The sequence below is a fragment of the Lasiodiplodia theobromae genome (assembly GCF_012971845.1).
Source record: "Lasiodiplodia theobromae strain AM2As chromosome Unknown scaffold_20, whole genome shotgun sequence".
Taxonomy (NCBI): Eukaryota; Fungi; Ascomycota; class Dothideomycetes; order Botryosphaeriales; family Botryosphaeriaceae; genus Lasiodiplodia; species Lasiodiplodia theobromae.
In genome coordinates this window covers 770,199-797,242 of record NW_023336409.1, presented here as the reverse complement: position 1 = coordinate 797,242, position 27,044 = coordinate 770,199, and the positions used below count along the sequence as shown (strand labels likewise).

The 27,044-nt window shown below is 52.8% G+C and overlaps 7 protein-coding genes across 7 annotated transcripts; 3 read left to right on the top strand and 4 right to left on the bottom strand.

Annotated features, from left to right (window-relative positions):
* Nucleotides 1–249: 249 nt before the first annotated feature.
* Nucleotides 250–1,452, top strand: LTHEOB_7023 (Nad-dependent 15-hydroxyprostaglandin dehydrogenase; the record flags this gene model as incomplete). The annotated part of the gene is made up of 3 exons (XM_035516344.1): nt 250–310; nt 455–693; nt 793–1,452. 3 exons carry the CDS (start codon nt 250–252, stop codon nt 1,450–1,452), a joined length of 960 nt encoding a protein of 319 aa, XP_035371990.1.
* A 96-nt stretch (nt 1,453–1,548) lies between these two features.
* LTHEOB_7022 (Mitochondrial DNA helicase protein) lies at nt 1,549–3,103 on the bottom strand (the record flags this gene model as incomplete). The annotated part of the gene is made up of 3 exons (XM_035516343.1): nt 1,549–1,600; nt 1,653–2,292; nt 2,350–3,103. 3 exons carry the CDS (start codon nt 3,101–3,103, stop codon nt 1,549–1,551), a joined length of 1,446 nt encoding a protein of 481 aa, XP_035371989.1.
* A 1,773-nt stretch (nt 3,104–4,876) lies between these two features.
* Nucleotides 4,877–6,283, top strand: LTHEOB_7021 (Udp-3-o-(3-hydroxymyristoyl) glucosamine n-acyltransferase; the record flags this gene model as incomplete). Its single annotated transcript, XM_035516342.1, has 1 exon — nt 4,877–6,283. One exon carries the CDS (start codon nt 4,877–4,879, stop codon nt 6,281–6,283), a length of 1,407 nt encoding a protein of 468 aa, XP_035371988.1.
* Nucleotides 6,284–6,459: 176 nt separating this feature from the next.
* LTHEOB_7020 (Cytochrome p450 protein) lies at nt 6,460–8,230 on the bottom strand (the record flags this gene model as incomplete). The annotated part of the gene is made up of 4 exons (XM_035516341.1): nt 6,460–6,975; nt 7,031–7,682; nt 7,776–7,901; nt 7,983–8,230. 4 exons carry the CDS (start codon nt 8,228–8,230, stop codon nt 6,460–6,462), a joined length of 1,542 nt encoding a protein of 513 aa, XP_035371987.1.
* Nucleotides 8,231–9,718: 1,488 nt separating this feature from the next.
* LTHEOB_7019 (uncharacterized protein) lies at nt 9,719–10,733 on the top strand (the record flags this gene model as incomplete). The annotated part of the gene is made up of 2 exons (XM_035516339.1): nt 9,719–10,405; nt 10,503–10,733. The coding sequence occupies 2 exons, from the start codon at nt 9,719–9,721 to the stop codon at nt 10,731–10,733; spliced, it is 918 nt and encodes a 305-aa protein (XP_035371986.1).
* Nucleotides 10,734–13,259: 2,526 nt separating this feature from the next.
* LTHEOB_7018 (uncharacterized protein) lies at nt 13,260–15,095 on the bottom strand (the record flags this gene model as incomplete). Its single annotated transcript, XM_035516338.1, has 1 exon — nt 13,260–15,095. The coding sequence occupies one exon, from the start codon at nt 15,093–15,095 to the stop codon at nt 13,260–13,262; it is 1,836 nt and encodes a 611-aa protein (XP_035371985.1).
* Nucleotides 15,096–24,414: 9,319 nt separating this feature from the next.
* Nucleotides 24,415–25,959, bottom strand: LTHEOB_7017 (Chloroperoxidase; the record flags this gene model as incomplete). Its single annotated transcript, XM_035516337.1, has 4 exons — nt 24,415–24,745; nt 24,844–25,345; nt 25,415–25,570; nt 25,632–25,959. The coding sequence occupies 4 exons, from the start codon at nt 25,957–25,959 to the stop codon at nt 24,415–24,417; spliced, it is 1,317 nt and encodes a 438-aa protein (XP_035371984.1).
* Between the last annotated feature and the right edge of the window lie 1,085 nt (nt 25,960–27,044).

Here is a 27,044-nt window from a genome sequence, read left to right as displayed (position 1 = left end):
GGCGTGTGTGTGGCATGTATATATAGGCATGCGGTACCGCAGGGCTTCAGATGCTCGTGGAACAACACAGCGGGGCTGGCTTTTGTACGACGTTACGACAGCTTATGCCACAGCCTTAATCGCTTCCTCTAGAGCATCGTGGGATATTCGAAAGGGTATTACGAACCGGTTTCAAAAGAATACGCTTCAAGAGCTAGGAGAAGAGAAGGGAAAAGGAAGGAAAAGAGAGAAACAATTAATCTCGCAATCATGGAGGTCGGCGATTTCCCATTGAAGGGCAAGATCGTCGTCGTTACTGGAGGCGGGTCCGGTGAGTGCTTTTCCCCGCATTTCTGCTTATTCGCGAGCTTGTTTTACGAAAGGGCGAGGATAATCGCAATCTGCTCAGGACGGCGGGAATACAGCAGAGGCCGAACTATTGTATCTCGAGCCCGATGACTAACAACCGGCGCAGGCATCGGTTTCGAAATCGTCAAGCTCGCCGCCTCCATTGGTTCCAAGGTGGTCGTTGCCGACCTGAAGCTCAATGAGCAGGCCGAAGCGTTCGTAAAGAGCCAGGATGAGAAAGACCTAGTGTTCCAGAGATGCGACGTGACCAAGCGGGCAGATCTGGAGAGGCTGGTTGAGGTCGCGGAGCAGAAGTGGGGAGAGGTTCCGGACGTGTACATGGCGTCAGCAGGAGTATTCGAGCCGGTGAGTAGACGTCTGCCTTTTCTTCCCTCCACTACATCCATCCCCTCCCCCACCATCTCATAAAGCCCCCAATCACTAACAGATTCCTCACAAAAAAAGGCCACTTCCAACTTCTGGACCGACACCGAAACGGACTCGTACACCACCCTCGCCGTCAACGTGACGGCCCCGCTCAAACTCACCCGCATCGCGCTGCGCGCCTTCCTCCGCTCAAACAAGCGCGGCGTCGTCCTCCTCGTCTCCTCCATCGCCGGCTACGCCGGCACCTACGCCGTGCCGCTGTACACGGCGTCCAAGCACGCCGTCGTCGGCTTCGCGAAATCGATGCGCAAGGCCGACGCGGAAGAGGGCGTCAAGGTCGTCGCGCTGTGCCCCGGCGTGGTGCGGACGCCGTTGTGGACGCCCGGAGCGAGCGAAGCGAGCAACGCGAGCCCAGCGAGCAGCGAGGGCGGGAAGAACGGGGGGCAGACGAATCTTCTGAAGGACTTTGCCTACCCGGCCAGCGTCATCCTGGAGCCGGCCGTCGTGGCGCAGGCGGCGGTGCGGCTGGCGGAGCGGGGCGAATACGGCGGCGGGACGGTGCTGGAGTGCACGACGGCGGGCTTGCGCGTCATTCCCGAGTGGGGCGTGAAGCCGCCGCCGCACCGGGAGAGCGGCGACAGAAACACGGGGGCGCCGCGGGAGGTGGTGCCGCCGGAGAAGGTGGAGGTTAAGGAGTATCTGGCGCGGGAGAGGAGGGGGGGTCGGTCGAAGTTGTGACGGGGACGCGTAGTAGGGGTTGTTGGGTGAGCGGTGGGGGCGAGGGCGGGGGCGGGGGTTGTTGCAGTGACCGCAGCAACTGGTGGAAGGCCTGGATCAGCGTGCTCGGGCTGCCTTTGGGCTTGGTGTAGTTGGCGAGTTGGAGGTGCTGTGTGCCGGGCGCGCGGGACAGCGCGGCGTAGAGCTCGCCCTCCTTGAACGTCTGCGCCAGATCGACTTTGACGCGCGGGAGCGTCAGGCCTTGCGCCGCGGAGACGGTCAGAGCCCAGGCGGGGATGAGCGGGATTTGCGTCTTGCTGGCGAGAATCTTCCGGCCCTGGCCCGGCACGTAGCAATCGGCCTTCCACGTCTCCTCGGTGCATATGTGGTCTACGGTGCTGCCGTCCAGAAGCACGAAGCGGACCTTCGGTCGAGGAATGTCCCCCTGGCCGGTGGGGTGGAATGATACGACTTTGCCAATGGTTCCGATGGTCAGGCGAGGGTCGGAGAGGTTCTTTGTGAGCATCACTTGTGCTTGTAGCTTTAGTTGTAGCGAGTTTGGAACAATACACTGACGGGACAGTCTATGCCGAGCCCGTGAAAAATCTTGGCCGTGGTAGGAAAGGGCGCGGTACGTGTATCCCTTTCCTTGGAGTCGGTCCATCCGGGTCCTGTTCACTTCATTGACTTCTTCTGGGGACGACGAAAGGGCCGTTGGCTCTAGGCCATGCCATTTTATCAGCGGCCGGTTCAGTCTTTCCAGCGTGGCGATGGTGCGTTTTGAGACGCGGCCTTCTCGGGTCTCGTTGAGCATTCTGACCAAGTCTGGATCCTTTTGGCGGAAGACGTGGGACAAGGACACTTGATGCTTGATGAGGGGCCAAGTGGGGGCTTCGAAACAGAATGCTCCATACCTACTTTTCGGTTCGGGATGTTGCTCTTTCGGGTTCGGGTCACGTAGTTGTTGAGCAAAGTCCCCAGTAGCCACGATTTGCAGGCCGCCGAACGGTCTGTTGTTTTTGCGTATCCTCCGCGCATCTCGCTCCAATTGGACAAAATCACCCGGTCTCATCATCGAAATGCGGTCGAGAACAACAGCCCTGGCTTCCTCTAAATTCTTCCCCCATGCTTGCTCTTTGACCAAGCCAGTAAGCACACAAACCTGGACGCGGTTCGGTCTCGTAGGGTATTTCTCCTCGAGTGCAACGATTAGCTCTCGCAACAGCATGGACTTGCCAGAGCCAGCGGGCCCGGTAAAGAAGACGTTCTGCTCGTCCTTGACGACCAGTTTCATGATGGCCTGCTGCTCGTCGGTCAGAGGTAATGGGTTGCCAGACGCATCTCGCGGCCGCTCCGGATACAGCCTTCCCGCCCATTCGCTCTGGTCGAGGAATCGGTCCAGCACCCTTGGGTTTCGCAGCTCCTCGTTGAGCATCTTTTTCTTTAATTCCTCCTCTTTGCGCGCATGCTTCTCCTTTGGATTCTTCGCCTTCTTCCTCGTCCATTTCTCTCTGCTTTGAATTCTGACCGGGTGCTGCTTGCTGCGCTCGATGCGATGCTGGACGATGCCCTGATACCGGCGTGAAAGCGCGACTTCGGCGGCAGCGTGAGCTGATGATGCACATGCCGCAAGGCGGTGCAGACCGTCCGCTGCATGGCCGCTGCTGAGCATGCTCGGCGCACGACCGAGGTGGCTCTCAGTTGGAGAGACATCTCTTGATAGCGAAGGTTGCGCAAGAAGATTTTTGAAGCAAGCAGCCGCCGTCTTGATATCGCGCTAAGAGAAATGGGACATTGCTGTTGGTGCGGCGATGCTTATGTCAGCACACTTCCTCACGTAAACCATAGGCATTCCGAAGTGACATATTTAACTACAACGCGCGATCCGCTAATACATTATGCTCGTCCAGATTGTGTGCTCTTTGTACGTCTCCTTAAAAAGTTCCAAGCGGACTGCGAACACTTCCACTACGTACTGTGGCATTCCAGCTGATTGGTCGGTATCTATCCAACATAACCAGGCAGTAAGACCTCAGGCATCAATTGCCAATGAACGGCTCGCCAAGTTGAGAATTTTTGTAGCAAGCTTCTTTTTTTCTTCTTCCTTTTTTTTCTTTTTTTGCCCAATCGTGAATAAGAAAACGAGGTCAAAATGAGGGAGTATGCTGCCATTTGACACGGCTTGTGATATGCGGCAGACCTGCCGATTCCTGTTGTCGATCAAGTCAGAAGTTGTTGCCTAGGTACAGCTTGGCATTGTTTACGGATGCACCCCCGAAGTTGGGACAAATCAGCTGTTGCTGTCTCACACCCATTATTGATGAAACGTGCCCACAAATACAATCCACCAAACGTCATCATCGTCTGAATTAAGTTTAGAGCAAAATTAGCCACTTAATCTGCGAGAAAGGTTCTGGAAAACATGGCTCTTCAACACGTTATGGTTATTATGTTGCAACTATATACGACCGATCATCCACCACCTTTGGACCGTTTATCTATGTTGTACCATTTCGCCAACCAAGTCCACTTGCTATAGTCCTGATAATGCTAGCATGTGGAGCTTATTTTGGCGAATTAGACCAAAACAAGCCTGCATGCGATCGACGAATTTGATGGCGCCACTCGTGTATACCAGTCAGAATCCACAAACATCGGAACAAATGCTTTTTCAAGTAACAAAAACAGGCGCGGGCGTAGGTACAGGTCACGCATACGGATTTAGTTGCATCAGTTCGAAGCCAAGTTTTACGAATGCAGGCATGCATGCATTTCGCCCCCATATTGATGTGGTATAAAGAACGGGTCCATTGCTTCCTGCATCATCTTCCAACTCTTGCACATCTCTGCGATTTCACAAGTTTTTATTGCCATGCGTTTTCCAAAGACGCGATCGAGTTCTGATCAGCCAACATCTAGAGAGTACCAACGCCTCCGGAATGTAAAAAATTCTTGGGTCCCCGGCAAAGTTCTTTCGATGGAAAGGGTATTCGAGTGGTATATTTTCCCTTTACATTTGGTACTTACATTTATTTTCGCAATGACCACACTGTTCTACCTGGATGGGAAAACCTTTCGGACCGACAACGGTGACGAGATCGATCTGGTGCGGCATTCTCGCCAGCACGGTGAGCTATACCAGTCAGATATTACGACGCTCATTTCTGTCGGCCTTGTTCTTGTGCGATGGGCGACTGCAAGCTGCGCAGTCCTTGCTGCACAGAGATGCATGTTCATCCTCCTAGAGCAACACGGTATGACCTTCACTTCGATCAACCGTCTTTTCTCGTTCGGCATAGCCCCATTCGGGAGAAAGATGTACCAGATATGCTGCGGGGGCGTCATAATTCTCCTCTTGCCCGCTCAATGGAGCGCACCACTCGCGTCCGGCGCCGTCTCCTGGATACCCTATCGCACTTTCAGACCCGCCGATTTCAGTATCACAATGCCCGTTCCTGGTCTATCACGTGAGTCTGACTGGTTCAATAACTACAAGTTGAACCGTGACACCGTCAAGCAGAGGGCGCAAGGTAATGCCGTGCTCTACGGGTTCCCTGCGTCCTTCTACAACTCAAGTCTTGACTATCCCGCATCGTCGCGCCGGCGCGTAGACCTTCCAGCAAACTCTACAGAAAAGGGCCATGAGTTGCAAGCACTACCGGAGGGGACCAAGATCAGGAATGCCACACTTCCGTATTTTCGCATTACCAACATCACTTGGATCGACTATGAAGACAGATTCGATCAATTCTTCAATGAATCAAGATCGCTCGGTTCCTTCACCAATGTCGACCCGAAATCACAACCGCTAAATATCTTAGCCCGCTTCATTCCCTCCGAAGCAGCCATTTTGGATTGGGATCTGCGAGTCCAGATAGGTGACCTGGACACCTGGCCGGAGCCTGCAATTATAAACAAGACGTACACGATGGGTCTGCTGGTCAATCGGCGAGAAAACGAACCAAAGATCGGCAATTGCTCATCAGAGAGTTATACATATGGAAAGCTTCCGGACAAGAAACAGAGAAGAGACGGGATTTGGAACACGATCGCCGACCACGTTGCCGAGAACTGCTATCTGTTCGCCAACATAACCGTGCTCGCTGGCGTTACAGAGTGCCGCCAATGCTCTCTCGCACCCGGGGGTATCATGCAGCAAAAACAAGACTTCCACACAACAAAGGTGCGCCCCGATCCGCTCGTCGACCTGGCCTTCCGAATTCAGCCGGAGATCATGTTCGCATTGACCGATATGAACGCAATGAATGGCCGTACTTGGGACAATCTTGACGGACATGTCGCTGGGTCTTGGTCGGCCGGGTTCCAGGCTTCTTGGAACGCTCTAAACGATTATTTCGAGGTTGATCAGGCAGAAACAACCGTAGAGCTCCCTGTGACTTCTGTCCAAGCTCGGGTGTCATCTAATCGCATCTATGCGTGGATGGCTATGCAGCTGCTGTTGTCAGTCTCTGGGGTCTTGCTCGCCTTTGTGCAGTCTCGTTGTGAGGGCAAGCCGGTGGGATGCTTTGTCTCGACGTGTTTGCTGACGGATCCAACCGAGGTTTATCAGGATCCTGGAGCGGACAAAAAGTCCCAACTGGAGGAAGATTACAGCAACATTCCAGCGGTTGGGATACTCTACGGGCCGAATGGATCATCGAACTCGGGCTACCGAGTGCTGCAAAGAAAGTCTCTTCGAGCTCGGGACTCGGCCAGTACGGAATCTATGCGGGAGGAGAGCTCTGTTACCCAAATCAGTCAAAGGGCAGGGTCTGTGTCTGTAGAAGAATTTGAAATGTCTCCATACAGCGTGGAGCAAGATCGGTCCTCCTCGCGAACACACATTTTGTAGTATAATGGCTCTCGGCTTAGTTCGGAAAAGCGCTTCGACTTTAGGCATAGACAATATCATGTTTGATTAAAAGCAAGTCAAGATCTAACAACCGTACTAAAGGACTTTGAAAATAAAAAAAGAGAAAAACCGTAAGTCGTAACCCATAACTCCATCACCTGCCGCATTGCAGCGGTTTAAAATGTCTGTGTTCTCGTGGGCTTCTCAGAAATCACAGTGATATGATCCTTTCCTTCCTTTCCTACAATCTCCATGTTCGATCCCTCATCCTGCAACGTCCCGCTTCCTATGCTATCACTGTGCGCCACTTCCACTGCCGAACGAGACTCGATATCTCCAGACGCCGGGCTCACATCTTCCACCGTGCCCAATACCGGGGCTTTGAGCCTCGGGTGTTCCGGATTTTCCAAGTCCAGCACGGCCAAGAGCTCACCGCGCTTCGTCACAGGAACAACATCGATGGCGTGAGACCATGTGCCGAAGCCAATGCCCTCGTGTGCGAGTCTCTGAAGCTGCAGTGTCTCGTTGGCGCACCATTCCAGTCGCTGGTACTCGCCGCGGTGGTGGCGCTTCTGCAGCCAGCCAAGGACGGGCTCGATGATGTACGATACGACGATGATGAAGCTTCCAAGACAGAAGATGAAGTATAGGCCGAAAAGGCTGAAAGAGATGTGTGCAGTGCTGAGGATTTTCTGATAGATGCAAGTTAGCTTCAGCCGGGGTACAGAGGGTGAGCGGGGTGCAAACCTGATTATGACATATCGACTGTTCGCCCGTGCTGTTTGGTTTCACAACGTATTGCTGAAGTGAGACGTCCGAAGGTCCGGTTGCAAGATCAACCATATACGCCTGCATATATGCCAAACGCGTCTCAAACCAATGCTGTACGTCTAAATGCCACTGATTGTCTGGAAGAGGGCCCTGCGCACCGCCGCTGAGGCTGTTCCTGGACATCAGGGACTGAGACCCCAGGTAGGCCACGGCGTTATCAACAGTGAGAGTTGCGTCCCAGAACCACTTGACCCGATCTTGCATTGCTTGCTCTGGAAACAGGACCGGATAGCTGCTGTACCACGAATCCAGTCTGCTGCTGAGTGGTCCGCATCGGCTTCCCTCCGGCAGGTTGGGATTGCAGTATTGCTCTTGACTTACGCAGGCCATCGGGGACGCTGCCTCGTCTTGTGCAAAAATGTCAATTGTTGGATTTTCGCTCGTGTCGTTCGAGGCCTCGGCTCTGCGCGCCACGTCTACTAGTCGAGTCGCTCGGTACCAGTCGTCGGATGTCGGTTTGGTGAAGAAGATGGAGCCGGCTGACAGGAAGAACAACAAGACATCGGAATCCGTACGCACAAGATTGGGAATTGGGTTGAAGACGGACTGAGAAGCGAGAGATCCGTTTCTGTACCAAGCGAATCTAGCTCTGTGTTGATTCATCAAGTCAGAATTTGGTAAGTAGTGCTGTGAGCACGTATGAAGGTGGCATATAACTCACCCAATGTCGTATTCTATGGTGTCGGGCCGGAAACGAATCTGTTTCGCCTCCCAAACAGCATCATTCGTATACTCGTACGTATAGTTGGCAAAGTCGAATTGTCCATAGTGATACCTTGTATAGGATCTGTCATTACTTAAGTTCCGAACAGACTTGTATCCTTCTGTTACCAAGGGCGAGCAGTGAAGTAGCGATCTGTACTGAAACCTTTCTTCAGCAGGTGCGTTGAGGCCAAAGTCTTCATGGCTGTCCAGGTATCCAGTATCCAGGAGGAGAGTTTGATTGTCGCGACGGCAGATGCCTCCGCTGAAAGGGCAGCTGGCATTGACTGTTGTACCCATTTGTAGGCGCTTCTTGACAAACGTGTTGCAACCCAGCTTGCCAGATGCCTCGGGAGAATAGCATTGCTGAACATAGTTTGCTGCATTCTTCATCTGTTTGGTGTAATACGGCATGGATATAAGCTGGTAAGCGGTGTAATTGCTGAAGACAGCGGGAGGATCCAGGACACCACAGCGTGGACTTGAAAGCAAGACCTGTGTTCCAGTAGCAACCCTGGAGGAGAAGCCACTTGCTACGGTAAAGGCTACCGCAAAGAGGACTGCAAATGTGATTGGAATAGCCAAGCGATTCCAGCTCTTGGAGATTCGTCGTCGCCATGCCCATGAGAGTTGGATAAGAGAAATGAGGCCAGAGGCTGGGCTGAACGAGTTTCGTAGGGTGGCCTGACGCTGATGATAAAGGCCATCGTGAGCTCTCGTGGACGAGAGCGCTTGGTGTAGAGCAAAGCATACTACTCTCCAGGCACGAGCTCCGACAATAGTGACAAAGAATGCCACGAATGCAATAAGTAGAGTGCCTTCTGAGCGCTCTAAGGTGAGTGTAGCACCAAACACAGCCCCTCGGTCCCAGTTCGTCCAGGTTCCAGTGTACACATCGTAGAGGTTGTCCGAGTCGGCAGCAGCAGAAGGATTAAAGGACATTTTCAAAAGATAATCTAGCTCCGGTTTTTTGTGCTGAGGGGCAAATTGCGGACCAGTACGACTTGAACTGGTTCAAGTGAATTTGAAGTAGCATTGGGGACGTGACAAAATGATTGCGGGCCATTAAGACCTCGTTTAATAGTCCTAAGCAGCTGAGAGTTCGACTCCCATTTTGGCGTGCTCAGCTCCATGAACATCGGTTACCGAAGTGGTCCCCGTGGATGGGGGCCAGAACAAGGTAGAATAAGAATATGGTGTGCGTGCCCGGCTGCATGAATTTCCACATTTGTGCACTTGTAGATCTCTTGAGAGTGATGCCCTGAATGCAAGCCAAGCTTTGGGGGCCAAGAATAGCGGGATGGCGGGAACGGGGGCCACGCGCTAGTGGTTCATCTTTTCTTAGAGGACGTTATTGCGGACCTCGAAGGAATATGCCCCTGTCAGCCGGGCTGGGCAATACGAACATACAGACGGCAGAACGGCAATGGCGGCTTTAAATATCTAGCCAACCTAGGAGCTGCCAAGAGGTATTCTTGATGTGCTGGAACTAAGCCGCCCATATCTGTGGCTCCTGCAGTCTTGACATCTGCATTGCCATTTTTGGTATTTGTTCGAATGTTCGTTTTGCATCCTGGCACGGGAAATCTGGTGTTCCTGTAACGCTCTGTAAGCGAATCCTTCCGCTGTTATCTCAAACCCTATCGTACCATATCTTGCCAGTGAATTTAGCCGGCTTTGGATGAATGTTTTATTTAGATCTTGCCAGCAAGGCAGCCAGAAATTTTCCGATTATAAACATTTACGTTAATAATCTTCCAGTCTTCAAAGATTAAGTAAAGAGTCTACCCCAATTTCAAATTGTCCAAGCCTTGAGAACAGGTGACAACCATACCGACCCTGGACAGCTGCAGGAATAAAGATTACTTACCAAGAAGCCAAGAGCAAGAGGTATTAATAAGCATGCTCGCCAATATCACCACCCTCCTCCTCCTCCTCGGCGTCGCCGCCAGCACCGTGCGAGCCTTCCACCCTAAAAATCACATCTTCGGCGTTCCCGCTGCAGCCAACAACGACGCGCTGCGGCCCCGTGCGGGCGCCGCCAGCACAGCGGCACCAGCACCCACACCCACACCCACCTCGACCGTCATCTCCTTCGCCTTCCCCGGCGGCCAAGAAGCGCCGCCGCAGGTCATCCCGACGGCCGGCGTCAGCGGCTCGATCATCGACATCCAGTCCTCGCGCACCACCCTCGCATTCACGTGCGCGTCGGCGGTGCAGGAACCGGAGGCGTACTGGAACGGCAGCAGTCCGGGCGAGCTGTGTCCGTGGTTCACCAACTCGCCCGTCACCATCGTCTACGGCACCGATTACTACGGCTACACCTTCAACTGGACGTACGGTCATGATTACTATCCCGCGCGCACGACGTTTGAGGATTACGAGCGCGTGGCGGCGGGGACGCTGGGATGCGCGGTGACGGCGACACCGGCGCAGCAGCAGACGCCCGTGGCGAGTGTGGATCCGACGTGCACGGTTGATGTGACGAGTATTCCGGCTGGGTTGGAGCCGGCGGATGTGATGCCGTCGTTGAGGTGTTGGTGGGAGGATGTGGCGGGGCCGCAGAAGAGCTTGTATTATCGGGAGTGGGTGAGTCTTCCGATCCTCTCTTTCGTCGGGTTTGTACTGTATATGGCTGCGGGGAAGAGGAAGAAAAGCTAGCAGTCAACTGATCCTCGATCTTTAGAATTCGGCCGCATTCAACAGCTGCACGTCCTCCCTGACGGCTACTCCGACCACCGAGGCGACCGGCACTTACAAGGCCTCGGATGTTAGGTACTGGACGGTCACCGTTACTGAGGTTGCTGCTGGGGTCACTGTTCAACCTACCCAGTCTGCTTCTGCTGCAGCAACCGTCAATGTTGGTTTATGGGGGCTTTTCGTTGTGGGGCTTTTCGCTGCTTTTACAATGCAATGAAACTTGTATGGTAAATCGTGCTCGATGCGGGCGACCAGCCACTACCTTCCCTAAGAACATAGAACCTCTTTTCTCTGATAGTAATTTGCTAGGTGCCTTTCTTTACTGGCTGATCTTCTCCAATTTGGTCTATGTACCCAGCCTCTCAGACCCACTCTACTCACGTGCACGCGGGGCAACTCCAGCTGTAAAACTCTTCGATTCCGCTCACCCATTACACATATCAAGTCCGACCCAACACCGATGGAAGAACCACATGAAATGCCAGCGTACAACTACGCACCATTGCCTGGTAATGACTACATTCGAATCTTGGAGTTGAAAGCATCAATAGACAAAGATGCTCCGCTCCGGAGCAGCCTCAAGATCGCTCGGCTTGACCATGACGACTACCCGTACGACGCCCTTTCATATACCTGGGGAGCACCGGTATTTTCGCACACGCTGTACATTGAGGACATTCTGCCAAGCACGAACCAGTCGGACGGAGGACTCTACTCAATGAACATAACGTCCAATCTCTCGAATATGCTCCGAAACATGAGAGATCAACACCATACGCGGAGGTTTTGGGTGGATGCTGTCTGCATAAACCAACAAGACGATGTTGAGAAAAGCAACCAGATTCCGCTCATGTTTCGGATCTATCAACAAGCCTTTCGTGTGGCCATATGGCTGGGAGATTCAGCTGAAGACCAGACGAGGATGAGGTTGTTGAGTATCTTTGCTCGACGGCGCGTACGACAAACCGAAATTGTTCCTCCCATGTCACATGCCGAGCTGGAATCTGAGAAAGAGGCAGTTCTTCGCCTGACCGAACTTCCGTGGTTCTCGAGGCTCTGGGTAGTTCAAGAGGCAGTGGTCAACGTTGACGTCACGATGTACTGCGGAGTCGAGGAAATATCTCTTGTACGCCTTGTTGATACTGTCAAGGTCTTATTTTCTCTGCCCGAACAGCAACCAGCCCGGCTGAAGTCATTATTGAGCATGGGCGATCTCTGGGAGGAACATTCGCGTAGCCACTCATCTCGACGGTGCGACGGTGATCGACCATGTGCTATCGTCGATATACTGGAGAAATTCGAGCATTTTGGTTGCGCAGACCTGCGAGATCGCGTGTACGCTATCTCCACTCTTCAAAAATGCATGAAGATCGTTCCGGATTATCGACTCAGCTCACAACAAGTTTTCATCAATTTTGCGTATTCGATGCGCGATCACGGACAACTACATTGGGTACTCCGAGAAGCAGCAATTCGCCAATGTGGGAGAAGAACTCCAGGGTTTTCATCATGGGTACCCGACCTGGGCATCCGACCGATTCGACGACCGATCTACGCAAAGCAATTTGTGCCTGATGGAAAACACTTCGGAGACGCTACCAATGTTTTCGATTCGCGGCAGGAGGATGGAAGTGATGCTATGACGGTCACAAACTGCTACTCGTATGGGTCTAATTTTCGACGCAACCGTGTGGGGGGCCTACGCACTTGGTCCAACCTCTGGGAAGACCGGTGCAGTAACTTCGATGATCGTCAACACCTAGCATTGACAAGGTTACGCTTTAACGCATGGCCAATGATTGCTACATGGAGAGGGGACTCATTCCCTGATCAACCCAAGCCGGCGGAGGCTAGGGTCTGGATTAAGACTACACTTGAACTGGTCTGGCAACAATTCTCCAAGAGGGCAGCAACAGTCTCATCTGGCGCATCAGAACTGCTAGCCAGGAAATATTGTATAGGGATCGTCGCATCAACCCTCGTGGCAGATGGGGCTCACATTGGGGATTTGCACCCCAAAGAGCTCTCGGATTCAATTTCTGACATATTCAAACATGGAAACCAATCTTGGAACTCCGGCCTCAAAGGCTATTCTGAGCTCTTCACCACCTGTTTGCAAGAGCTGGTTGAGGATACCGTCGATCAAACCTCGACGGCTAATGCATTCCTCCATCTCGTGACTATCACCATGCAAGGACGGTGCTTTTTCACATGCGACATGGATGAAGATCCTGATGATATCCGGGCGCCTATTGTCTGTGGTATTGGGCCTTCTCATATGCAGATTGGAGACCAGGCGCTTCTGCATTTCGCGCCTTTCTGGGAGCAGAGCTACCTCATGAGGGCTTGCGGTACGACCGAAGAAGAGTCGCCCAGCTGCTTTGAACTCGTGGGCGACTGTTATCTCAAAGAGCCCGCGTCTTGGATATACGATCCGGATTCCCACATGCTGCGTATGTTACCAATTATAGAGACGAAAGGAAGAACTATAGTCCTCAAATGATGTTCCTGAAGGTAATTTCAATACTTTCCCGCATGATGGCAGGGATCTCTTGGAGGCTTCTTTTTGGTTGGCGGTATCAGAAGTGGTAGAGCTAGCTTTGACGTGCAGGCCGAGTGTTACTGGCGAACTGTTGGGGATTACGAGGGAGATAGACTCGAGGGCAATAGGAACACTTGCAAGGGTAGAGGAAAGTGCGTAGACTGAGTTACTTCTCAGTAATACTTTTCATACCAAATACACTTATAACTTATGCTGCAGCGGCTCCTCTCTATCCTTATCATACCACATCCCACCAGTAATGTGTGCAATAATGGCTCTTAGCTCCGGAACATGCTTCTCATAGATCCCACGGGGCGTCGTGCGGTACCTATTGCACAAATGCGCTGCAGCCGCAGCAGCAACAGCATGCTGCGCTCCATTCCCCATGAACTTCGTGTTCGAGCTGGCAATATGCGTAGCGCTGACATGCTTGCCCGCCATCATCAAGTTCTTAACATTGACCGAGTACAAACAACGAAACGGGACCTCATACGGCCTCCGGTCACGGGCATCCCACTCCCAATGTTTCAACCGAAAATCATACTTCTCATGCCCAGGATAGTGCAGACAAAAGGGCCCGCCATTCTGCGCCACAGCATCATCGAAGTGCCTGTGGCTCCTGATGTCGTTCTCAGTCAAGACATGATCGCCCTTGTACCGCCGAAACTCGCCTTGCGCAGCAACGTGCGCGACCCAGTCCAGCGCCAGATTCGCATACTTCTCCGGCTCCAGCGTCTTGACGTTCGAAAACGTGCCATAGATCGCCCGCAGCAGGTGGTCCCGGACGTGCTCGCCATGCGTATACGGATCCAGCCGCTGCCCGTACTCCCAAAAGTGCGTCATCGGGCCCCGCATGCGCTTGGGGACGTCGTCGTCCGGCGGCCTGACGACGGGGCCGAGCCCGTTCTCGACGCCTGGCTCGTCCAGCTGCCCGCGGAGGTCGGCGTAGTCCTTAGCGACCTCGGTGGCCCACGGCACGGAGGGGAAGGGGGCGGGCGACTCGGCCATGCGCGTGCGGAAGAAGACGGTGTGTCCGTGGTGCGTGTTGTCGCCGTGGATGGGAGCGAGGCCTTCGCCGTACGCGCTGCGTGACTCCTGGCCGAACAGCGTCTCGGCGCCGGCGTGTAGCCCGAGGACGCAGGTGCCGGAGCAGTCGATGAAGACGGGGGCTGTGATGACGACGTCTCGGCCGCTGCGGGCGGCGCGGGCGCGGATGGAAGTGATGACAGAGTCAGGGGTAGTATGGACCTCGTGCACCGTATGCTCCAGGAAAACAGTGGCGTTGGGCTCGGCATCCAGCAGCTTCTTCGCGGCCAGGTCGCCACTGCCATCCCGCTTCATCAGCTCCCTGACCAAAGGCCCCTGGATGCCTCTCGGGCTCAGCCCAATCTCAACACTCGCGTTGCCGCCCAGGAAGGGCCGGTTCTGCACGAGCGCCACCTTCTCACCCAACCGCGCCGCTGTCAGCGCCGCTGCACAACCGGGGACACCTCCTCCGACCACAACGACGTCGAACGTCCCGCCATCATCCGGCTCGTCAGGGATCCCACGCAACTTCCGCCGCCACGCACGTGCTGCTGGTCCGTCCTCTATGTCCTCCGGCGGCGCGACATCATCCCCATCCCGACTGAAGAAAACGGCATCGCACCGCCCACAGAACCCGGTCAAGTCCCTCAACACCAGATTGGTCCGTCCCGCAGCCAGCTCGACCCTGCCGCCAAACTGCCACGACCAGTCTCGGTCATTGGCACCGAACTCGGTAGGCAGCGGCTTGCCGTTGATCAAAAGTGAGAATCGCCCGGGATGATGGCCAGGCACCCAGTCCTTCGCGCGGACCCAGACGGCGTACGAGCCCGCGGCATCGGGGGAGATGGGGATGGAGGTCGTGGCGTCGGCAACTGGCTGGCCGTTGCCGTGGGCGAGGAGGTAGGGCGACCCCATTGAGAGCTCGAATTGGGAGTCCAATGTCCATCCGCCGTAGGAGTCGAAGGACTCGGCTTCGATGAGGATGCCGGAGGGGATGGGTGTGGGCTTCATTGTTGTGGTCTTTTGTCTTTTTGGGGGGTTTGAGGGAGTAAGATGCTCAGCGTGCGGGCTGACTTCTTATGATAGCGGGGAAGATGTACCTCAGACCACGTGAGGATACGTCAGTTGTTGCTAAAGTCAGATCCGAAAATGGAAATGACCGCGCGCCGGACCTGCATGCTTCTCCTCGGCGGGTCAGACTAACTGCTCACATCCGAGGTTTGATCACTGATCAAAGCTAGTCCGAAACCGGATGGCGCATAAGGGTACACATCACAACAGCCAATGAAACACGGAATCATTCTGTAGCTAAGAGCATGCAGATAAAACGCAATAGCAGGAAAGGATGTGCAAGTCTACCATATGGCGCCCAGAAGCAGTGCTGGCCCACCCACAGGGGTCCAAATTCGAAGACAGCATGAAATGAACCAGCTTGCTCGTACTGTAGTGCAAGAGCTGTTTACATCACAAATAGATCCACCTCTTCGGGACAAAGGCAAATAGCTGGTAATGGAGGAAAGCAAGGAAGAGTGACTAAGTTGCACACTTGGCCACTTGGTCTAGGGCCCCACAATTCTTCGCGCAAGCCATTCGCTGTAGCACCCCTCTGTAGACTCGCATGCTCACTATTGGCATCCTAACGCTGTCATACTGTACGGTTTTGACGTCTTGAAAAATATGCCGCTAAAGCAGAACCCACATCGCTGTCCTTAGGGTCATCGCTGTCCGTAGAGTCATCGCTGTCCGTAGGATCATCGCTGCCCGTTCTTTGGTGGTCCCTGGAGCTGCAGAATCCTCGGTTGATCTGCGGAAACCCCATGAGGCCAGACTGGGCACCAAGCCAAACCAGGGGCCAGCCTATCCCTAAAGGCTCCCCTTCATCTGAAATGGGCCGCACTTCTTCGTCGAATTTCTCAAGGACGTCCCGCAGGAAGGAGGCTCTCAGACCGCGATTAACAAGATCCCGATTTGACGCTAAGCAGTGGGCCAAAGATGGATCTACTTCGGTAACAGGGAGAATGCCCGGCCGTACTTTTTCCAGGAACATATCGACCCATTCAACAGAGCCCAAGTGGAGACAAAATGATAGTTCTGATCTGAAACAGCAGATATGGCTGTTTTCAATGAGTATGGTAGGCCCGGTGGTCTTCCCCGTCAAGGCCTCCTCCGCAATAGTCTCAACTAGTAAACTGCCAATACCAATTATTTCTGGCCCAGAGACAAGAGGGTGGCTTTTGATGGAGATAAGCGTTGTCAGAAGTGTTGCTTAGCCCTTGATCTTATATGCAACTGCGCCAACAGACTTCAGCATCCTCCTGCGGTCTGACTCTTCGATCGGCTGGAACAGTGTCTTCCTTAGTGATATCTGTGCAGATCGAAGTGGCGTTGAATTCTTCGACGAAACGCCAAGTTCCGCCAATTTCAACTGTCGCGGAAGACGTCGCGGTTCCTTCGGTTCTGGTATACTTAGTTTTAATGGATTCTTTGATGGACGCCTATCTTGTGTGTATCCATGAAATAGAGCTTGAACCATCTTCCTGCGGTCTGTGCAATTGTCAAGTATGAGCGGTCCCAGAGTAGCCAGTTGCATGGCTTTGGCCATCCCGCCACGTGAGGTAAAGTAATACTTGATCATGTTTGTCCAGTTGGCGGCAATTGCCAGCTCAACTCGAGAAATTCCATCAGTGAAGGAGTTCAAGCTGTTGTAAACCGGGGAGCTTTCCCATAGGCTTGTGTCATCCAGGAGACGGCTCAAATTATCCACTTCTAGGCACTGCTTCTTGCCCGCCTGTGACGGAAATTTGTTGTCGACTTCCTTGGCGTAGGCGAACAAGTGTGGAATTATTGATGCTGAAAAGGGATGCTTTTCGAGTCCGCAAAGGAGGAGAAAGTCGGGTCCTTCAAATTCCAGGAATTCGCCCCCTGTTATTGGATGAAGCGGTGAAGATGGTCCAACCAGTGAAGAAGGTCCAGAGTCCATGAACGCATCCCTCAGACTACTGTAAGCCCCATGGTATCGAATGTACTCTTTGGCTGTTTGGTGGATAAACTGTACGATTGAAGAACCACCGCTGTTCACCACCTCAAGAAGGCCGCCTGTCCTGCTTGCTAACCGACTAGTTTGCGCCTCGAGCCTCTGAGGTTCAACTCTATTCACCAAGAGCCATGATGTGCAATCCAAAAGTGTTTGGATATGGAGCGGGGAGAGACTGCTTAGCACGATGTGTAACATGATGTGCGTTTCTGCAGCGTAGCTTCGCCGTACCTTGATCAGAGCCCTTGCATACAAATCCCCGAGCTCATGTGGAATATTCTTCAAAGTCTCCCTCAGCATGGCGATTGGCGTTCCATCAGTCAGGCCTTGACAAAGCTCGTCAACGACCAGTCGGACCCAAATGAAGACACCTTGCGCATTGCTGGTGACATCTTCAGCCAATACACCCAGGTCAGTCTTTTGCTGTATTTGATCTTCGATAGGCATGTGTCGTAGCTCGAAGCTGTCTGATACTTCGTATAGTCTGCTGGCGATATATCTCCGGATATCATTCTCCGTGTGCTCGTGGATTGCAAAGCCCCAGCAGCCTTGGAAGTTCCTTTGGAAAACCGGCCAAGGTCTACTTGCTAAGCATATTTTCAGCAACACAGAGCCTTCAGATTTGCTGCTAAGGTCCCAAAAGAACTTGCACAAGTTCTCGTTGTCTCCACCGTGTTCGTCAAGCGCGTCCATGAAAAGACAAATGCCGGCCTTGAATGTGGATTTGGCTATGACCTCCGATATTCCTTTCCGAAGTGTGGCTGTATCCCACTTTGGAATCGATGTTTTCTGCATCTTTTTGAGGCTGGTGTATAAAGGAAGGATGAGGCTGTATGAATCTTTCAATCGACTCAGAAGCTGGTACAAGATTTCCTGAAGCATTGTCTGGAACGCGCGTTGTTTTTCTGAGCCTCTGTCTGAGAAGAAGAATGGTACTATGTGCCACTGACGCACATTTGAAGCTTGGAGATGATCCATCGTTTTCAAGTTTCGTATGGCATATTTCATGATGGTAGATTTTCCAGATCCGGGCTTTCCCGTAATCCAGAAGAGTCGTCCAGCTGGTCCGGTCTCATTGGCTTTCCTGAGCCAATCGACGAATTGAACGGTGTCCTTCTCGAAAAGCCAAGCAAACGTCTTGTCATGATTTTTGACCACTTGCTGGTAGCGCACATGAGCTTCTGGGATTTTCAAGCTTTGCAAACAGTCTATTCAAAGCCTTGTTAGCTAATCAGTCCGAAATATGTGATGCTCGGCAAATACCTTGGTAATCGTCTATATGAATTAATAAGTTTAACAATTGCGTTAGCAATCTCTACTCGTATTTTATGCACGGATGACATTAAGAGGAACGGTACCACGCGGGATCTCAAAATAATCTAGTCTCCGCTCGAAATGTTTAAACTTTTGATACACTCAGCAGTGAAATATTCATGTAGACATAGTCGCATCCGGACATGAAGCAACTATCAGGATCAAAATATGCATTATTTATCCGCTTACATAAGTCCGGATAGGTGCATTATACCTTAAGATGCGTAGCTAGAGACACTTTCTTTCGAGACCCACGTGATACTCTTTGTCTTGGGATGAAAATAAACTGATGCCTTTCTAGAATTAGTCTGGATAGGCGCACCTTTTCTGGATGAAATATCTATTTCATCAACCCATCTTTTGATGGTTTTGCTGATTCTACTGAATCCAGTGTCTGACTCAGAATCGAATTTGGCCAAGTTTCTATGATCCGCCGGAATGGTTCCCGTCTCCTCTTTAGAATGACCAATCTTCGCAGAATCAGGTTCAACAATGAATAAGTTGACGACCATAAGTAGTCTGATCTCCGTTTCTTCGCAGAAAGAGGCAATACGGAAGCCGTGCTTATCCACGGTTTGAAAGAATGAGGTTCCTATGCGGTCAAGTATCTCGGAGTTTTGCTGAAGCGCCTGCATCAGCCTCACGTTTGGCTGTCTTGAAGAAGCGAGCATCTTCAAAGCAATTGCGCGTCTTCCGGATTTTGCCAATTTGGATCCGCGATGAGGCGTGCCTAGGAAGCATATTGCGAAGGTATGTGGGGCAATATCCTTGATCCGAGTGCCGATCTCGCTAGTAGACCGATTCAACGCCTATTTAGATATTGTCTCAGTTATTTACCTCTTGTGAAGGGTATCACTGCCCTGTTTTCACTTACGTCTTTCACAATCAATCCGCCAAGGCTGTGCGCAATGAAGACGAAAGGAATTGTTTTCTGTGAAGTTAGTAAAATGAAAGTAGAGAATATAGAGGGTAGGATAACGAAGGGATGAGCACGAGCCTGAGAGATGGCACCGATGGGTATCTATCAGGTTTGTCTATGAATGATGTTCATAGGCACTCACATCGTCAAATGTGTCTCTGAGATCGCATAGGTCGGTCAAAAGATTTCCCGCATGCTGATAGAGGGAGTTTCTGGAGGCAGGTTGCAAGAAATGGTCTATGTCTGCATCATAGCCCCAAGTGTGTATGGTCGCCAGCGGGATAATTTTCGGGAGAAGCTCTCGTGGCCAAAACACCGAGTGACTAGATGAATCACCTCCATTTTCGTTCACAGCTGCACGGCTCGACAGATCTTTTGTCCATGTCTTGTCGGGGCTTCCAAACAACCCATGAACGAAAATGACACTGCTTTGTATTAATACTTGGATGAAATCACCACTATGCAAAAACTCGAGAGAATACTTACTGTGCCTGTACAGCCTCGCCGTCAGAAGGTCGATATAGCTCTGTGAGACCGTTCCGATGGACCCGCATATCGGGTTTACTCGGCATTGACGCTGTGGCTCGCGTCCCTCACACAAACGCACACCCACTGCTTGGTGAAACATTTGAAAGTGGATGTAGAGCGACTTTTGTGCGAGTTGGTGCACGGTTGCGGCTGACCTTTCAGCCAAACTTGTCAGCTGGCCTCGCAGGAGCTGTCGTGTAACGGCGGCATTGGCTGTGTTAGGCGCCTATCCTCTAGCGAGTGGGGCACAGTGGTTGACACCCCAAAAAGCTCAACGCCGGACTCTCAGATAAGAGTACCATTGCTGACATATGTTTGGACACGCTATATACATTCATAGATGAGTATATAGCATTATTGTGCCCCTCAACGTCCGGACAATTGCTTCGTAGATATGTTGGTATTAGACCGTGTTTTACAGAATGAATTATTAGTTATCGGGCACTTGTGTAATTTTCAATTATCCGAAATAGCGTAATGTAGAGAAGTAGACAAACAAATTGAAACGGGCTCTTTATTGGTAGGAAGGCCGGAGTTGTCAATACAAGGCAGACCTGCTGCTCACAGATCCGTTCTTTACCGAGGTTCGGGTGAGACTTCCATTTATGCACAATGCCCCAAAGAAACGTGGAGCTGTTGCCTAAAGGTATCTCCGCGACACAGATCCACACCCACTTCCACTCCCACCTCCCCAGAAGCTTATCGGAGCTTATCTATTGGCCGAGAAATCAACACCATTAGTGGCTGGATGCCAGCGAGGGACGATAGATGGCAAATTTCCTTTAAAAAAAAAAAGCGCTGTTGTATGCATCAATTTGTTTTTCGCTAATGCCATAGGCAGTTCGAGATCCTGTCCGGACGTAGATGTGGAATTAAGAACTACACATTCGGGACCGGACAATAACTTCAGCTACACATTTGCGTCAAAAGGTCCCTCACAAATACTGTAAAAAAAAACAGAACTATTTTTTGGGATCGCAGTTAACCCCTGTTCTGAGGCCCTATTATTCTTCGCGCTAGCCTTCAGCTGCAAGACGCCTCTGTATTTTCGGACTTTGGTGAGGGAGCGCGGGGGTGGTCATCGCAACCTCGCCGTTGAGACGTCGCGCAAATCTAAACATTTTTCGCCAGGCACCTCGCGTTGCTGCTTCTCAAGCCATCCGCACAAGCGTAGCAAGTAAAACCATTGAAGATAGCGTTGTAAACATGCCAAATATTTATCACGCTGGCACGAAGTCTGCATTCAACCACGAAAAGAACAGCGACGCTGTCCCCCTTCGCCAAAGCTCATGGACCGGCGAGATTGTTCGTATTGATATGCCACAACGGCTTCTCTCCCACACTCTGTTATGTTCACTAAGAAAGGTTATGAGACGATGTTCCACCCACCCTGCGTGCAGCCGCGCTTCAAACACCTGGACGAAGAGTCACTCTGCCCCCACTGCAAGCATCTGAACCCTCGAAACTATATCTTGCAGCGCTTTTTTGAGATGTAGATCTCCTTTGGAACCACCGTCGAAACTCTGAAACGATCACAGAGGTTCCCCGAGTGTCCAATCTGCAGCATTGTAGCTGGAGTTGTGAGGCGAAGCTCAGTCCACGCCTCAGACCCCGTGGCCATCGAACATGAACAGTGGAACCATCTTGCACATGAAACAAATTGTCAGTATCTTACAGTGAAACTGCAGTTACCATGCACTGGCCCAGAGCTGCGTGATCAGGCGAAAGAGAGGGCTTTAAGATACTCGCTGCTTTTATCCCAAACTGAGCTCCTTGTTCAAAATTGCATGAGCATCCCACCAGATTACTGGCTCTTCAGAATTGAAGGGGCCATGCTCAGTCCCACCGGGCCAAAAGTTGCTACATTCGCGGCATTACGACAAGGGCCGATGACGATGCAACGAGTTGACTGGCCTTCTGTCAGGCGATGGATCACTAAGTGCGGTTGCGGCCACACGAACTGCTCTCCGACTGGGGCCGGAGCCCTCCCGAAAGCATTTTCTGTAGTGGACGTAGAAGCAAGGCGCGTCGTCCGCGGGTGTCCTTCGGGCTGCTTTGTGGCATTAAGCTATGTGTGGGGAGCGCATATTCAGTTCGGAAAGCTGATGGCCAAAAAGTCGAACGTCAGCCATTTGCAGACGCCGTGGTGGCTTGCCAGATGCTGGGCGAGAGATACCTGTGGGTCGACAGTCTTTGCATCGTCCAAGAAGATCTCGAGGAAAAGCAATGCCAGATCGATGCGATAGCGGAAGTGTACAAGAGCGCCCGCTTCACCATGGTCATTACGACGGGGAGTAGCATTCATGAGCGTGTCCCGGGGATCTCGGTTGACCGCCCGGGGAAGATACGCGCGAATGCGTTGGGAATGAGCTTCCTAGAGATTAAGAACGACCTCTGCCCTTCGTATTCGCCGATCAAACTTCTGACAACCTCGACATGGTACCAACGAGGCTGGACATATCAAGAGAGAGTACTTTCACCCAGGAAACTGTACTTCTCGGAAAACGACGTGTTTTTCGACTGTCTGCATTCGGTGAAGTACGATCGTCTGGTGGGAGATACGCACGGGGAAGCGGCTGTGAAAAAAAAAATCAAAGAAGAAACCACGCACTTCTGACCATTTGTCCGACAGAAGCAGATCAGTTGATTTCGAGGGCCATTTGAACTCATATATAAAGCTTTCTCTTACTAAGGAGTCCGAAATCTTCAATGCCTTTGCTGGAATACTCTAGGCACTCGTTGGAGATGTAAACCGCTCAGCATTTGGTCTCCCGCTGCCAGTTCTCGACCACGGTCTCCTATGGGTACCGCACAACCGGATAGTCTGTGAGAAGTTGGATGTACGAGAACTTCCAGGCGTCTCTATTCCCTCTTGGTCGTGGGCTTCAATCAGAGGCTGTCGAGACATACTCTTTATATGGAATTTTTCAGGAACACCAGTCACGTGGTTCCAGTCAGATGAATCCTTGACATCTTTGCAGAGAATGGAGCAGGCGCCTTGGGAGTGGGGCATCGTTATGTGGGATCAGAGGGCTCCTAAAGTCTTTCCACTACAGGATGCCATCTACATGGCACTCGCATGGATTATGGGTTGCTGCAAATGGCACTCGCCGAATGATTGGCATTACGCAACCTCGCGATTCTCGGATCTCGAAGAGGAAGCTACTGCATGATGGCCGTCCTACGAACACTATTTGAGAGAGATGGTCGTGTGTGCCGTCACACCAATGGATCATGACGAAAGGTTACGGAAGACGATCAATCGGCATTGCAGAGTGGAACCATCCCTTACTGCAACTATTGGCGTGGAGTACCGTGGTGTCGAGCGCAGTCTGCCCTTTTCAACATATTGAGGACTGGGAATGATAAACTCATAACTACTGATGAGCAGCGAGCAGCATGAACCTACGGATCGTTTGATGTTTGATGAAGGTGAACCGAACATGAAAAGCAGGCTTCCTGAGCTCGCAGCCGGGGAGGAGCATGTTCGGCGCGAGTTCATTGCACTGTCCATCTCTATACGCGACCACACCGGCGGAACAAAAAATAGCGCAAGCAATGAATGTATGGATCCCATGCTGAATTTAGATACCTGGACCCAGGATTTCAAGTGGCATATGTTGTCAGAAAAGAACTTCACATTTTTTTATGACGAGAGCGTATCTATCCGACCGTCGTTAGTGAAAGCTATGCTAATCGGAAGGGACGATGACGGTTTCGCGGTCCGTATGGGTTTGGGTGAGATATTTCTGACGAAGTGGGCGAAAGCGGAACGACGTTTCACGGACATCGCTCTCAGGTAGAAAAAGAAAAATAAGCTTTATTGCCAGAGTATCTTCAGCGTGGAACCGGAACTCGGAGGCGAGGTGTCTCCGATTGCTTAAATTCTCAGCGCCGTATTTTTAGAACACCTGGTATAGGCATACACACGATGTAGCAACAATTGTTGCGGCTCCGTGATAATGCAGGAATCCTTGCAAGTTGCCCAATAGCAGAAAGTATGCTACCGACTGCATCCAACCGATCCCATTAAGAAAGTATGATACCGACTCCACCCAACCGATCCGATCACCAAGCTATCACGCCGATGCCTAAGCGACGCATGTGCAGAGGATAGCACCGGGAAACGGATCAACCAATCAACACATGCATTCTCACCACGCCTCAAACTCGCCGGCACGGTTTCACAAAATAACCTCTCACACGACTCGTTGCGTACCACTCTGAAACAAGTTCGCATATAGCATTGCACTACGTTTCTCGCATCCGCATACCCATCCGCATCCGCATCCGCAAAGCATCCACATCCGCAATGAGACGCATCCGCAAAGAGAAAAAGGATCTTCAAAGCCATAACCTTCACAAAAAAATCGAAAAGTTCTGGTATCGAAACGAAGTTGAAACAATAGAGCATTCATTCCATCCACCCTTGTCGAACAACATCCCATCCCAGCTCAAACAACCACCCATGCTCCCGAACCTCCTCCAATAATCCGTCTTCTCTCCACCCCGCCATTTTCCCTCCTCCAGCAACCTTACAACGACGAACCCGCCTGCGCCGCACCAGGGAACTTGCTCTGAATGCCATCCCACAGCGGCTGGCCACCCTCAGTCAGATCCTTCCAGGCAGGGCAAGCCAGGCTGGTGAGCGGGCCGGTGATAGCCTTGGAAATGAGCTGGAGCGGAGCCTCGAGCGTCTTGAGGAGGGGCGACAGCGAGTTGGGTGCGAAAGTCTTGACGACCTCGAGGACGAAGCACAGCAGGTTGTTGCCCTCGAGCAGGGTGCCGGCGTTGAGGACGCCGTCGGTGATGTCGTCGAGCTCGAGGCCGGTGAAGGAGTTGACGGTGCCCGTGTTGCCGCCGACGCTGTTTCGGGTAATTAGTTTAGTGTTTTTGTACTATTGGAAAAAGCAAAAAAGTGGGGGCGGGGTCGGGTCGGGTCGGAGATCGGGTTGCGGCCTTACCTTCCGAGCTCAGGGTGCTTCAGCACCCAAGCGATCGTATCCAAGTTGAGGTTCAGAAGACCATAGTCCACCGGCTTGCGGTACCAGTTATCGGGGAACTGCTCGTGGCCCTCGCGGTACTCCCAGTCGCCATCCTCGCCCTCGTACACGCCGAAAAAGCTCCTGAACACCTCCTGCGTTAGCACGCCCTCGGGCGCCTCCTCGGTGTGGTTGGCCAGCAGGCGGCCGAGGAAGAAGTAGCCGGCGTTGCGCGAGATCATGCCGGTGATGGGGCCGTAGTAGAAGTTGGGGTTGTTGGCGATGCTGTAGTGGAAGCGGCGCGCGGCCTGGTCGGCCAGCAGGTCCATCGACAGCACACCGTCCTCGTCGGCGCGGTCGTGGAAGTCGCGGAACAGCGTCATGTTCATCGTCCACGAGTTGCCCGTCACGTACAGGTCGTCGCGCGTCAGCGACGAGTCCGACTCGATCCAGTTGTGGGATCCCTGCAGGCCGCGGGGGTCGCCTATGTGGAGGCCGTTAGCATGGATGTTGTTTTAGGTTTTGTGTTTCTTTTTTGGGGGAGGATGCGTACCGAGAAGGCCGACAAGGTTGCCCAGGAGGTTGTCGGAGCCGTCGCCGGGGACGGTGCCACCAATGGAGAAGCCGGGGTCCAGAGCGAGCGGGTTGCCGGTCCAGACGGTACCCATAATAGCGAGAATAAGGGCGAGCTCGACCTCCATGCCCAGCACTTGAAGATCCATGTCAGCGCCAAGAGTGGACCTCGACTTGCGGGGAATCACATTACGAACCCTGGTTGATGGCATTAGTGACCTCGGCGAAGCTGGTGATGCCATCGCGCGAGATGTAGCCGTGGTTTGCGAGGACGTTGAGACCGGGGCAGGGGCCGCGCTGGTCGCCCTCGCCGGGAGCCTGGAAAGCGTGTTCGCCCGTGGTGTCGATGGGCTGGCTGGAGTCGACGAGGATGCGCTTCTCGAGCCTGTGCTGCTCGAAGGAGCGGATGGCAGCCTCTAACCGGTCCGAGGTGAGGCCCTCGAGGTTGCGTCCGGAGAGGGCGGGGAAGGCGCTGACGAGCGCGGAGCCCGACGAGAGGGCGAAGAGAGTGGATGAGAACTTCATGGCGGAAAGGGGGACAAAATGCAAACAAGAAGCTTCCAATACGCAATTCAATGGGTTTGGAGTATTAGCAATTACAACGAATGACTAAAGTGAGCGTGAGCCTTGGCGCCTGCCTCCAGCAAAAGAGTGAATGGATGGTGGTCAGTAGAGATGAGGCTCAAGGCGACGACATAGGTTGGGGTGCAGCGTAAAGACCCTCAGAGAAAGGGTGAACAAATAGCAGGAAAGCTGATTACTCCTACTCGGCTACTGCGGATTACCATGCCGATCGCACTGGCTGGAAGGTCTCGGCAGGCACTTGGGGGCTCTCGCCTAGCCACAGCTCGTGTAGCCATCACCGCAGAGGAACAAGCTCAGGTACCTTCTGTCGGGGAAGGCATCCCGTAGCCATGGTAGGCATAGCGGGCGAGTCGTTAGGGTGATTGGTCAAGAAGGCTGGTGAGACACGCGGAATTTGGATCTCCCACGTGTTGACCCGATTTGAGCTGGAGAAGCCGTTGAGCGAGTCATACGGCAACAGTGACAGGTGGTCGGTGCGCAGGGCTGACCCTGTGGTGGGGAGCCATGGGCGACAATCGGCCCAGGGGTCCGGGCTGGGGGTGGGCGCAAAGGAGAGGGGCTCAGATGACGGATGGCGTCGGAGGGGTTGTTGGAAAGAGTGAATTTGCCGACCTGGGCGGTCGACTATCTTATGGCCTAAGATCTATAGGGTCCTCTTAGCTGCGGCCGCCAACGAGCGGTCAACAACTTTATCCTCACGTCGACCGACGCGCTCGACTCGCGCTACCGGACGGTGCGGAAGCGGGAAGACGGCGGATGCTCGATGGATGCGCTCTGCCTGTCAGCAGCCGGATCCCGCGCGGAAGCGGCGCGGTGCTGGCTAAAGTTCAGCAAGTGGGAATTAGTCGGAGATTTTGCTAGTCATCGCAGGATGGAGAGTTGGGAAGGGATGGGCGAGTGCGTTGAGGGGAGCGAGGCTGCGGTGCGAACAAGGCTTGCGGGGCTAACCGAGCTCGGACTAGTCCAGGAACGGCCAATCCGCATGCACGGAACTGGCGGGCAGGTGCACGCGGCCCAACGCAAAG